General features: G+C 31.4%; 1 protein-coding gene across 1 annotated transcript; it reads left to right on the forward strand.

The window, feature by feature from the left end:
* The first annotated feature begins 291 nt into the window (after positions 1-291).
* On the forward strand, positions 292-8,636 carry LOC124544504 (trimethyllysine dioxygenase, mitochondrial). Its single transcript, XM_047123098.1, has 8 exons — positions 292-530; positions 1,175-1,274; positions 1,545-1,657; positions 2,328-2,548; positions 3,378-3,553; positions 4,398-4,622; positions 7,105-7,238; positions 8,392-8,636. Exons 1-8 carry the CDS (start codon positions 524-526, stop codon positions 8,526-8,528), a joined length of 1,113 nt encoding a protein of 370 aa, XP_046979054.1. The 5' UTR covers positions 292-523; the 3' UTR covers positions 8,529-8,636.
* Positions 8,637-15,035: the final 6,399 nt, after the last annotated feature.

A 15,035-nucleotide genomic window follows, 5' to 3' on the forward strand; every position in this document is an offset into this window, starting at 1 on the left:
GCAAAATAAATTTGACATAAAACATTTAATTACCAGTGAAACATTATCGACAATTATTGAATGCACTAATCACGACAACTAAAAATAAATAAATCATAGAAAACGCAAGCGAGTCTTATCTAAACAAAGCTATTAATAATTACATTAACCTATTTCTATAATAAGCGATAATATTTGTATAACTAGACAGTGTTTTGTCTTTCTCTTTTGAATGACAAATTCCTGATGACAGAAAGAGTACGATGACAAAATCAATGAGAATTCAACCGATGAACATTATTATTCGGCCGTTAGTCTAAATAATCATAGTTTTGATTATAATCGCGAGAATTTTACAGTGACGCATTGCTAGCGGACGTTAAACCTAAATCGTCATATAGACCTAATGACCCCAGATGATAAGACAATTAGTGTTATAATATTTATTATTAATGAATGTACTTTGAGCTCTGCAATCTCACAAGCTCATTTAGACAATGTTTGACGACAGACGTGTGTTCTGAATACATAAATACCGTAGAAAATGGCAGGTGAGACTTAAAACTTATATACGAAAATATTTTATGATATTTAAGACAATTTATTTTTATTAATATTGTATTAATGCGAGTCGAACGAACGAAACGAGCATTCGTTATCAAATATATTAATTTATAGGTTATACTAAAATTAAATTATGTTTAATGCATGTTTAAATTTATATATCGTTCGAAATATATAGTGAAATTTGTATTCAATGTATTTGTGACCATTTTCAGCGCAATTAGAGCAATTGCTTTAAATTGTAGGCTTGTTTCCAAACAGCCGAATTTTACGTGACTTGTGTGATAATAGAAATTTTATTTAGTTCGAAATTTGTACCTCGCTTTAATTTAAATTACGTTTAAATCCAATATTACATTTTAGTATAAAATTATAAAAAAGAATTGTCATCTATACTAATTGCATACTATTATATACTAAAATTATAAATATGGAAGTAACTCTTTTTGTCAGTTTGTCGCTCATTCACTACTAAACCAACCAATCGGATTTGATGAAATTTGGTGTGTATCAAACTTGAATACCAAGAAAGGACATTCTACTTTTTTGCACATGACAACCAACTCCTAAAAGCGAGCAAAACCGCGGGTGTCAACTAGAAGATTATAATTATGTACATTGTTTATTGCAGTGTTAGAAACAATTAGTGTTCTAGACAAAGTGCTAACTGTGAAATTTCAAAATGGCACATCAATAGCTTATCAAGAATGTTGGTTGCGTGATCATTGCAGGTATTTTTTGTTGATATTTAAACAGTGTTTCATAATTTTATCACATTTTATATTCAACTGTCACTATATAAATATGATAAATGAATACCTACTTTGTTTTGAGTTAAAATCATCATCAGATTTTTGATCGAAAATAATGAATAAGGTTATATACTCAAAATTTAGATGTAAATCTGTCCAGATTTAAAACATAAAAATATAATCGAATAAAGTGTGTTGAAATGTCTTTGTTCATATATTTGCATTGGGTTCAATTTTTCTACTTTACAGATGTTCAACTTGCTACCATGCCGATACTTTCCAAAGGGCTCACCACTTATTACAAATACCAGACGTAAATATAAGCAACGTAAAATATGACAAAGACCAACTAACTGTAACTTGTAAGCATTTGAATAATTAAATATTCTAGTTAGTAATCTTAATTAAACTTCTTATTTTGCATGTTATTCTTGATAATTCCGTATTTTGGCATTAAGTGAGAATACATTGAATGGACACATTGTTCTTGGGGCATTGTGGATTGTTTTATTGTTCTTACCTTTGATATACATAGGTTATGATATTCTCTATACATGTGTATTGATAATACATCACATGCTGTTAGTATAATAATAACAACACGTCATTGTCCCGCTGGACAAAGTTGACAAGTTATCACATAATTATATAATCAAATCGAGTCCTCAATAAAGTATTAATTCCTTTGACACCCCAATGAATACGCACAGCATGATTTTCCTCATATAAAACTTATATGTAGAACTTAATTTATATAGTGAGGAAAAAGTTGCAACTTCATAATCACAAACTATTTATGTTTAAAGTTTGGACACCAATTTTCCACCTCATTTTTCGTCTATCAAATGCAGTTTTCCTTTCCTTATTCCGCCACTACCACGAGATTAATTATTATTAATATAAAGATAGGCGCAAAGAAACTTAGAGGCGCTTTCTCAGATAAACAAGTAATTTTTGATCCAAAAACCATTTATGGGACCATCTCGGTTCTATCAATATTGCTTTTAGATAAATAACGATATATTTTTTCAGGGAGTGATAATCATGAATCAGTTTACAAAGCCGAGTTCTTAGCAGAATTTAGTTATGATAAGTGGAGGGACAGTCGAAGACTAAAGCCGGTAATGTGGAGCGGAGGCAGCGTAGCGGATAAAGTCAAGAGAATTCATGTTGATGAATTCCTTAATTCAGTCGATGGTGCGAAGGCAGTATTTAAATCTCTTCTAGATTACGGCGTAGCTCTGATTGAAAACGTAAGAATGAAAACAGTATTTTAAGACTTTTGTTTAAATAAGGAATGCGTAATCGAGACAATTTATTTCCAGAATCACTAATAAAAAACAATCACAGCATATTAGACATCATTTATTTTTACGTTAAATTTGATCGTCCAAATCGTGTTAATCGTAATTCTAGCTGTCATTAAATTTTTTACTGATGCATTTACATTTTTTATAAATTGAAACTAATGCAATCAAGACAGTAAATATTTCTTCAACTTAAAATACAAATTTGGTAACAACATTTTAATCAAACGTTGCTTTCAAGTATAAAACATGAATTGTTACTCGCATTGCGCTCTGAAAAATTTGCCTTCAATAATAATTAAATTAATTGGTAACCCAGGTACGCACGTATCTCGTTAATATTACTTTGAAAATATAATTAATAAGCGATTTTATATTCTGTAACCATTCAAATACAATTATGTTTCTTCATTAGTATGTGAAGTCGTCGTCGTCAAAATATATCACATTGAATAATAATTCAAGATAATTAAAAATCTTTTACATTTACACGTAAGTAACAATTACAATGCAATATTTTGATGACGTTTCATTGAAAAATTGAAACAAATGAAATTAGTAACACAGATTTCCCTACGAGAGAGGGGAATAATATCGTTTGCTATTTCTTAGAACTAAATCGTATGTGTACCAGTAGCTAACAAAATTACCTAACTAAATAAAGATCGTATAAACATTTAGAATTTAAATAGCATTCCTCGGGTATCGCGTCCAATGAATCTATTAAACATCGCCAGTAAATGTTATACACTAAGTAATTCCATTTCACCTCTAGGTAGACGTATCAGTGGAAGCGACGGAGACAGTTTGCAATGCATTGGGAGGTGTTCAGCACACGCTGTTCGGTGGAATGTGGGAGTTCACAACGACGCAGGATCACGCTGACACCGCATATACGAATTTACCATTAGCCGTACATAATGACAATACTTACTTCACTGAAGCTGCAGGGTAAGGTTGAAATTGTTAGATTATTATTAAAGTGAAGACAGCTGTCTGTCTGTTTTTTCCGACAACAACTCTTTTTCCCTTTCTCTCACTTTTTCTCTCTTCCTCTATCAGATCATTATTTCTTTAAATATGAGATTATACCATAGTGGTAGGTACTTATTTTTTATAAGCTGAATCATGTCTTCGATTTGTGTTTATACATCTCTTTTTTTTTTTGCGAAAATCGGAATGTCGTTAGGTATCCTAGATGTTTTAAAGTAAGAGTTAATCCATGTTTCATGATTGAGCATATCAAAATTCAATGGAGCTCAAAGGGGTTTGTATCTAACTTTCGAAAAATAAATTTCGGCCATAGCAGCCCTTTTTTCTCGCTGGGAAAGCGCGTTATGCTTTTCCCTCACGTGGAAATGTGAGACTCGTTACCCAGGACGCCTCGGGCACCGAAATACATACAAAAAAAACAGCAGTATCGATATCGCATGCTGCAGTGATAAGCCAAGGCAATCTATTTCAAGGGAAACGTGATAGCTGCGATGGGTATATCATAGTGCCCAGGTTTGGGCACAAACTTAAGTAATTTTTCGTTTCTGCTCCTTCATTTTCATAGGACGGTAAATCTGACAAGATCAAAAAGAGTTCAGGCACAAGACCAACCCCCTTTACATGTTTCCCCCCTTTCAAACTTCAGTCACCTAGTCTTGTTTGCTTTGTACTGAGAATATTTTGAAATATTTCACTTCATTTGTTAACTTGATTTTGTTACAAAATATGTTCGTTACTTCTCACCATATAGAAGAATCATATGTATATCAGTATAATCATTAGTTTCATTTTAATATTACAGACTTCAGATTTTGCATTGTCTTGAACATTCCGGCGGAATCGGTGGCGAAACGCTCCTTGTGGACGGATTTCACGGAGCCACCCGACTGAAGATCGAACATCCCAGTGATTTCGAGTTTTTAACGAACTTCGACGTAGAGGCAGAGTATTTAGAAGACGGCCACCACTATAGATATTCAGCTCCAGTCATAAAACTGGACAAGATGAAGGACATCACACAGATTAGGTTTGATACAATCAATATTACTTACACTACAATTTTTATGGACTAACTTTACAACAACAACAACAATAACAGCCTGTAAATTCCCGCTGCTGGGCTAAAGGCCTCCTCTCCCTTTGAGGAGAAGGTTTGGAACATATTGCACCACGCTGTTCCAATGCGGGTTGGTGGAATACACATGTGGTAGAATTTCTATGAAATTTGTCGCATGCAGGTTTCCTCACGATGTTTTCCTTTACCGCCGAGCACGAGATGAATTATAAAGACAAATTAAGCACACAAATCAGCGGTGCTTGCCTGGGTTTGAACCCGCAATCTTCGGTTAAGATGCACGCGTTCTAACCACTGGGCCATCTCAGCTCTGACTAACTTTAACTGGAGACAAAATGGGGCAAGCTTGATACATCTAGACACTGAATTAATTGCATTATTTTACGATAAAGGAATGCTTACATATGGACATGCCATAGACATTTGCTCTGTGAGAAATCAATGTTAACCAATCTTAACATCATCAATACACCACAAGCCTTGAGAACTAGGATGTTATGTTCTTCAATCACTTTTAAATTTTGTTTTGTGTGTTATATGATGATGGTGGTGCCACCAAGACTAGTTTGCACATTACCCTACCATCAAGAGATGAAATGAAAGAGTTGATAAATCATATTCGCTTTGTTTGCAATTAGTTATGGATACTTTGTTTTTTGGATATTTTCTAAATTTAAAGATAATCGGTGGTGATTTGGTTACCAGAAAATAATATCATCATATATATATATTGATAGTGTAAGACATATAAATGATTTCATACTAATCGACCACAAAAAATACGTTCCATATTTTTAAATAGACTTACACACCGCTCAAACCACGTGTATACGCACACATATATTATTATTTATATAGTTAACGATTAAATTATAACATCGTCATTAAATATATTGTATAGTGCGACACAACTTAGATATACCATCGGCAAAATTCGTAAAACCGATCACATTCGAATTGAGTACGCTATCCCAAATTATCCATATTATTTCCTCATGTGAATATGATCTTTACACAAACGTATTAACTTGTAATATCATATGAAATAATATAGTCGTCAATTTGAAACGTCGATTACATGCACTTGCTTTCTCGGGTTGAACTGACGCAAGAATCTATAGCGACGAATAGCGTCGAATGGCGCGATAGAGAGCTATTTCTATTGGTCGTGTAAATCGGCAGTAATCTGTTTTATTTTAATTTCATTGCATTTTACGATGCTAAATCTAAATTGTGTAGTACTATACATAATTATTTTGTTACATAAAAAGATGAACGAGTCTCTCATTGTTTAATACAGATTATTTTATAACCTAGCTAGGAGAAAAGCGATTCACCCGTCTTATTAGAATTGAATTATACGAACAAAAATTAGAAAAAAAATATATAAAATACCGGAATAGCAACACAATAAGATTTGTTGGGGGAATTTGTTAAGAAATAATACATGCTTTGTTATTTTATACAGAGTATAATTTACAAATGAAAAAAAAAACACTAAAAGACTTCATTTATTAAATAAACAAAATACGAGCTATAAAAGTAAATGTAAGGTATTTTTCTTGACGCCATTTCATGCAAAATTACTTAGTACCCTAAATGCAATTCCACTTTTTTATTCCGCTGCTTATTAAGTTCGTGAATGCTCTCAAGGTATGGACCTCCTTAATTAGAAAGGTTACCTTCCTGAATAAGTTAACACAATACTAAACAAGGGTAATTTGGAATTAATGAAATATGTTATGTTGTGTTACATAGCTAATATGCTTATATGAAATGATTTTTATATTAATAATAATTAAATAAAATATGCATCGCCCTTCGTTTACGTAAAAAATAATAAGATTATTTTAAATTTTAGTTTAAAAACACTATTATATGTTTAGGTTTTGTTACCATTACTATCAATTTGAGATGGCCCAGTGGTTAGAACGCGTGCATCTTAACCGATGATTGCGAATTCAAACCCAGGGAAGCACCACTATACATACATGTGCTTAATTTGTGTTTATAATTCATCTCGTGTTCGGCGTTGAAGCAAAACTTCGTAAGGAAACCTTCATGTGTCTCATTTCATCGAAATTCTACCACATGTGCATTCCACCAACCCAAATTGGAACAGCGTAGTGGAATATGTTCCAAAACCTCTCCTTAACGGAAGAGGAGGCCTTATCACAGCATTTAAAGGCTGTTACTTTACTTTACTTTACTTTAATACCATCAATTAAATATTTTAACAATGCGCATCCATTTTATGTAATAATGTATGTAGTCTTATAACACATGTTACATAATATAATTAATACGTAACATAATATATATGTAGAAAAGCATACTGATAAATGAAAAAATGCATATTATTGTTGCAGTTAAAAAAATATGAATTTTAGTTGACTGTTAATTTCGGCTTAACCAAAGAATAAGTATTTTATAGATTTAACGTGTACGATCGTTCAGCGATGGCATTCCCCAACGAAGAGGAATGCAGGTCATACTATCGCTCATTGCGGAATTTGTCAAGATACTATGAAAATCCGGAATTTCAGTGGAAATTTAAACTTAAACCAGGTAAGGCTTGAAATACAATCGGCAAGTCTTAACGTCTCTTTGCATTCCACTATACAAAACTTTAGAACTTTAATGTGGAACGTTCTACAATGTACATATTAATAAGATATACATTAAGTGAGAAAGAGATTTAAACAATGGTAGAATTATTTGTAGTACTAATGGAATTGGTTAAAATATAAGACATTTTTAACTTTGTTTATAAAATGGTAAAAAAGGCATATTATTCGATACAAGATTTTATAGATGATAAAAAAGCGTGGAGTTAATACGTGTTGACTTCCAAGCAGGATATATTAATTTAAATAATTGTATTTAACTAACTTGAATTTTTATTTTTTAAATGTTGAAAATGAGTAACTACTGAGTTTCTTGCCGGTTCTTCTCGGTAAAATCTACTTTCCGAACCGGTGGTAGCTTCACTTAATTGTTAAATGACGATTCAAAAGTCCTTGTAAAAGCCTACTTGAATAAAGTTTATTTTGATTTTATAATTTCAATAGTTATAACATGTAAAGTAACAAGTCTGAAATTAAGTTCTAACTGTATTATAATTACAATTTGATGCAATTGAGGCATCATTCTTACTCAACAACTGTTCAAAATTTATAGTCAAGATGAAGTTCCAATAAAATATAATACAAGTATATTGAAGTCTTTTAGGGCGTAGGCGAAATTCAAATTGGTACATGTTTGTGTCTTTAATTGTTTTCTAACAATTAATCAGTTTATAATTTATATTAATGTTATTTTAACGGACTACTAAAAAAGGAGGTTATCAGTTCGACATGCATGTATGTAAGAATTTAATTATATTTGAGTATGGTTATTCATTAAACTTCCAAGCACGTGTGCTTAATTTCATAAGTGTATGTTTGTATGTACGTTTATACGTTTTTCCATGAATTTCTCGAAAGCTGTAAGTCGTTTGGAGATGATTATTTTTGATCTAAGTTAGATACACTTCGACTTAGGGAACAATGTCAGTTTCATTAAAATCGGTGTAATAGTTTCATAGATCTATTTTTTTATTTTTACTTCACTACCTGTTTCTAATTTTGAAATCAGTTTATTTTTTTTTTAAATTATTTATTTTCATTGTTCAGTATTTCTTACAGTACTATAAATAAATAAACAAAGTATTTTATCCCAGGTCTTGTGATGGTGATGGACAACTTCAGAGTTTTGCACGGCAGAACTGGCTTCAGCGGTAAACGCGTTCTGTGTGGGAGCTACGTGTCGCGTTCTGATTGGTTAAATAAGGCCAGAGCGTTGGGTCTAATACAGTGACATATTGGATATAAAACTTTACTTCCATTTAAAAAGATCGAAGCACGAAATATTTCTTACAATAACACTGATAATTGTAAATATTGCATAATAAAGTAATCGAATCTATATTGTTTATTTTATTTGTCGAGAAAGGCCTGAAATGAGTCGTTTAAAGGAATGAATGAATGAGTGAATGATTTATACATTGATAAATATTTATACATTCATAAACGGAAAAAATCCATTATATAATATACTGGTGTATGTAGCAATGAATTTTATAAAAAAAATACCTTATGTATTTCAAATTTAATAATAAACATCTACGTGAGTATATAGCTGTTATATACGATAAAAACAAAATGCTTGGGTATGAAAGGCTAAGCTACTCGTAACGTAACGAGTTACAAAAATTGCTTGGTCGCGTTTGTGTGTCCGAACCTTTAAAATTTCTATTGGATGAGGACATTTTTCACAGAAGTCGTTCCATAAATTACGATCAGACACCACTCGTATTTGGGCAATTTTGAAGATTTATAACTTTCAATCTAATTATTGTATTCCAGATTAGAAACTTTATAAAGTTTGGAAATACGGTTCAGAACAAAATATAATACTTTGATAAATTTATTGAAATTTTATAAGCTTAAAATTTTATATAATAAAAGTTAGCTGTTCTCTGTGACTTTGTCTGCGGTCTTTATTTCTACCGTAATTAATAACCTTTTACCTCTTTTCAGGACCCAGGCTAGCTCTTCGATCAAATTTCATTAGGGTCGATTCCGAAGCTTAGTGACCATGTGGTAACAAAGAGATAGATTTCGTTTCAAAATATAATTAATCGAAACTATTATATTTTCCTTTATTGTAAACATTTTATAATAATGTAAAATTCTAATACGATAAAAATGCCCTTATATTTACGTAATATTCAATATGTAAAGCTTATAATAACCAACTTTATTAAAAAAATATTGTTTTTTATTTTTATTTTAATAGTCTTTTAGCGACTTTAGGACCAATTCAGACTATTTGAGAGACTCATACCATTTCCTAGTACAAACTTAATTAATTATATTTCTAAATAAATCTGTGCATATTTGTAAATTGTGCTCTTAATTTGAACACTAACTTTAAAACATCCAAGTGGATGCAATAACGCATTTGCTAAAGTAAATTTAAAACGCACTTTAAATAAAAATGTTTGAAGCAAACATATGTGTTTTCATTGACGCGTAAATATTACCCATATTTACTTCACACAAAACATTCATAATATGGAAGCAGTCTTTCAAGAACTCGCTTTGTTTTATTCATCGTTTATTATCGAAAGAAGTCGATGTTGAGGCGAAAAATTGCGCATTCGAGTATTCCTGAACGTAAAGAACGATTTTCCTCGTTGTCAACTTTAACGCCGAATCGTGAGAAACATTCGACGCTTTGATCTATCAAGAGAATTTGTTTTGGTGATGGATAAATTGTCTATGAAAATATACACGTAAATTGTCTATGAAATTTGACTTGAGAAGTATATTATGTAGTTTACGCTAAAATATATACGTCTATTCTCTAGCCTTTACGTACTCTGTCCTAAATTGAATAACTCACATAAAATTCTAAATATAAGTATTTTACAATTATTTATATAGAAAAACGCTTGTCATAGGAAAAACGCAGGTCTTACAATTCAAGCTATATACTTTTAAGATTCTCGTCATACTTTATTATTACTTTATTATAACGCTGATGTGGTATTACTTATTAATGAAATAATTAGTACGATTCTGTCATTTCCAAGGATAACTTGTTAGTAATAATTATTGGTATTAATTTTGTTTCGAACCTAAAAAGTTGCAACAATGCAATATTTGAGTCGATACCCGTGTAGGTTATCTTGCCAAAGGCTCTTTGCCAATTAAATTACGTGCATGACGTGACCGAATTTGATATAATGGTTATATTCACTTTCGAGTTTGGCACAGTCTCTATTATAGGAATCGTTATAACATGTATCTGATAACATTATATTACTTTTATACTTATTGTTTATTGAAGAAAAACTTGGAATTTTCAATCAAAATAAAGCAAGATCTGTTCTTTACGACTTGCAGGTTTCCTTCACCTTTCAGATTTTCAATGATGGTTGTTAGCTCACAACAAACGATATCGAAAACTTGAAAAGACTCACTCAGTCACAGTCCTTGGATACATTTCTTCAATAGCCAACCTTTTACTTGAATAGACCACGATTGCTTTTAGAATTTTCTTTGACATTTCGCTGTACAAGAATTGCCACCAATTTATTTCATTATCAGACCCAATGCGATTTAGCACGCGGAATATTTTGTTTTGAATTATACATTTGAGAAGATCGCATCAAACGCCCTCGATGTATTCAAACTTAAGTGCTTTATATGAAGCATTATTGCAATTTACACAGTACAAGTCGATATGGCCCAGTGGTTAGAACGCGTGCATCTTAACCGATGATTGCGGGTTCAAACCCAGGCAAGCACCGCTGATTCATGTGCTTAATTTGTCTTTATAATTCATCTCGTGCTCAGCGGTGAAGGAAAACATCGTGAGGAAACCTGCATGTGACAAATTTTATAGAAATTCTGCCACATGTATATTCCACATTGGAACAGCGTGTGGAATATGTTCCAAACCATCTCCTCAAAGGGAGACGAGGCCTTTAGCCCAGCAGTGGGAATTTAAAGGCTGTTGTTGTTGTTGTTGTACACAGTACAAGTAAGAATTGTCGTTTACGGACGGAATAAACACTAATTTACAGTCGATACTTGAATAAGAAGTAAATGGTTCGAACTCATTCTTTAAAAATTATATCATTGATTGGCTATTGGTTAGGCTAAACTTCTTGGTCTCTTTAGATATTGTAGAAATTTCCTGTTAAAAACAAAAATCTTGGACAATTTTATAGAAGTGTTTTGTAATAATACGTTACGAAGAATGATTTAAAGAGAAAATGCAATTTTTGTACAATATTTCTGCTTAGTCTGTGCGACTGTTATACAGGGTACAAAACAAAATGTGTCAGACGGTAAATTGCAAAAAACGTGGAACCACATTTTGCCGTGAAGGCGAATTCAATTTCCAATAACTTCACGCGCGGATAGTTTTGCACTCTCATAGAGATGTTTATTTACTGGATGTATAGGATACTTTGAGATAAATTAATGTCGAATTGTTACATGATGATATCCCTCTGACCGATTTCGGTCACAGGGACGTATCTCAAACGAGACCAGCATAATATATTAAAGTACATTAGTGTGCGTACAAACAGGCACACTCTATCTCCTTTCTCTAATAATTTGATGTGACGGTGAATTCAATACGACCGGAAATAATTCAGGGGCGAGAGTATGACACTTCCAACTTCCAGACCCGGGGCTGTCATTGAGGATTTTTCCCAGAAAAAGACCAATAACTTTTATCACTTCAACCTGATTTTTGAACGCAGTAACCCGAGCAATATAAGGTTATATTTCTGTATCTAGTCACTAAGTCAACGAAGCAGTCATGATTACTAAAAATAGTTTTGTTCAAAGTAACCTTTCTCAACGTTTTCTTAACGAATCTGGGTATAAAACAATTAAAATGAAGTATAAATCACTATCATTATAATATAGAGTGTTAAAGTTAAAGTCTATATTCAATGTAATAGTTTTATTTGCTTAAGTACCAAAAACATGTCACCGCTCTGGAAATAAATACTTCGGACTTGAGAAGAACAGGTAAAACAAACTGGATATTTTTTAATAATTATCTGTTTCATTTAAAAAATATATTTCCTTTTGTGAACTACAAATACACCATTTAATAACATTTAGTACATAATCATTATTTATCATTTTAATATTGTACAATTTCAACATTTTCTGGATCCTTTTGTTAAAGCGTACACTCCAGTAATACTGGTTACTAACTTATACTTATACATGTATACCATATTAAAGTTATTGAGTTCGGTTTGGTTCAACATTCGTAGATAATATCGAAATATCGAGCTCCACCGAACAAAAATAAAAAACATGATAAATATCCCGAAATCAATAACTTCAATAATAATAATAATCATGTTAATTTAAAATCTTATATATATACCATAATTACTAGAAGAACATAATTATACGATTTGTATACATTCACAATGTTCTCAAATACATATAGAGAAATGACTGCAATTATTTTAATTGCTTTAATTTTACATCTCAATGAATCTTAGGCCCCGGCTATAAATAACACGAATAACCAACCCTCTTCAGCAGAATAAAAATCGTATAAATATTTCGCCAAGTAGAACGCCATTAGAAAAAGAAATATCTTTTTTCAAGTAATTACTAATATTAGAATAACATGAAAAAACATAGTAATTATTATAATAACTCTGCATTCTTTTTTAAACGTAAAATAACTTAACCAATCATCATCAACAGTTAAAATTTCCCCCTGTTGGGCTAAGGCCTCCTCTCCCTTTGAGAAGAAGCTAGTCTTCTCCTAGCATATTCCACCACGCTGCTCCAATAGGGGTTGGTGGATTCACATTTTGTGGCAGAATTTCGTTTACTCATTTAAACGTGCAGGTTTCCTCCCGGCCTTTCCCTTCACCGCCGAGTTCGAGATGAATTATTAACAGTTATAAGCAGTTGAAATTTCAGTGGTGCTTGCCTAGATTTGAACCCGCAAACATCGGTTAACATACGCGATCTAGCCACTAGGCCATTCTCAAAAATATACATAAAAATAATACATAAATTAATTTTACTTTTTAAACGGAAAATAACTTCACAAAATTCTGCTACTATCTATATAATTGTAATCATTCTGTTTAAAGACAAAACAAAACAAAGTCTAATCCTTTCTTACAAAGAACTTTTAAGTCGAGATTCACTACCACACGAGAACGTTAAGTTCTTCGGACAGACAGTTCTTAGATAGAGTCTGAATTAATAAATGAGCTCCTAATATTATTATCTGCGTCCAGCGGGTAACGCTATTATCTCTAATTTTTAATTTATTTGGTTCTAGACTTCAAAGTAGATACTACACTTATCAGATATTCTACCGCAAAATAGACATATTCAGTATTATTGTATTACAGTTTGAAGGAAGAGTCAGCTAGTACAACTATGGTTAATATACATAAAGAATAATAGCAGAACGCTTTGAATTATTAACACAAAATATTATAATCATAAGTTTTTTTTTTTTAATATTGTCAAACGTCACATACATTACTCTGATCCCAATGTAAGTAGCTAAAGCGAATATATAGTGACGATTATTTTACACATATAAAACCTTTACGGATTTTTTTTTAATAATGTTCTGATTTCAAATTGAAGAACAAAAAATAAGACGGAGATTTTCTCGAATTTTCTGAAGAGGAAATACCTTCTTAAAACAGCATAATTACTGAACCACCTAGATAGTGTCGTAAAGTTGAACATTCCACGTTCTATGTGATAAACGTGGAGCCACACTATATACATAGTACGTGTTTATGTCATGGATAGGAGCGTTACGTGTCAGCTGTATAAAATGCTATAGTTGTCTCTTCGTCACTACATAGTATAAAACAAAGTCGTTTTCTCTGTCCCTATATCCCTGTGTATGCTTAAATCTTTAAAACTACACATCGGATTATGATGCGGATTTTTTTAAAGATAGAGCGATTCGAGAGTAAGGTTTTTGTATATAACACACGGACAATATAGTAAAGAAACTCTCTAATATTCTTGTAATAATAATTTTAGAAGTTTGTGACGGGATTTCGTAAATAAACAAATTTTGTATTAAACTCAGTATCAGTACTGGACCCGTGCGAAGCCGAAGCGGGTCGCTAGTTTAATTTAAAGTTTAGTACGTTCAATGTAGTGTACCATAATTATTAATAATGTGTAAAATGTATGTTTTGATTTTTTTATCGTTGTAATAAACTATTATTATTAAAAATTTCAATTATTTTCTTTTTAAAAGTGAGATGATACTGAACCAATTGTAGTTTTGCTATCTACAAAACAATTTTGAATTTGAAACCAATTCTACACAACCGATTTAACTAAAATGCTATATACAAATTTAAAGCAATCAATTTTATTTTATTGATTTAATAAAAAAAAATCTCAATCCAGAATTTTTAAATAAATATTAAGAATTAACATAAACATAATTTTCGATAGATACTGTTCGATAGTTTTTCATCTTTCAATTTAGAAAATTATTATATAATGGTTTGCTTCTACCTTTACAGTTAAACCAGGTGCTATAAACTGGTAAGCGAAGCGCAGGTAAAATAAATTTCAATACTATACCGCGGAATTGCGGCCGCCTATTTTAAAGAAATGGAAATCTTAATGCAGTTATTTACTTAAATTGTTTTTATTATATAAGATATTTTAACTCGTATTATTTGTTGAAATAGAATTTAAATTTGAATGAATCAAAGCGTTCAAAATTTCTTAAGAGCAAATAAGTAGAAGCTAGGTTTTATTGTAACCT

The sequence above is a fragment of the Vanessa cardui genome, chromosome 4 (genome assembly GCF_905220365.1).
Source record: "Vanessa cardui chromosome 4, ilVanCard2.1, whole genome shotgun sequence".
NCBI classification, from domain to species: Eukaryota; Metazoa; Arthropoda; class Insecta; order Lepidoptera; family Nymphalidae; genus Vanessa; species Vanessa cardui.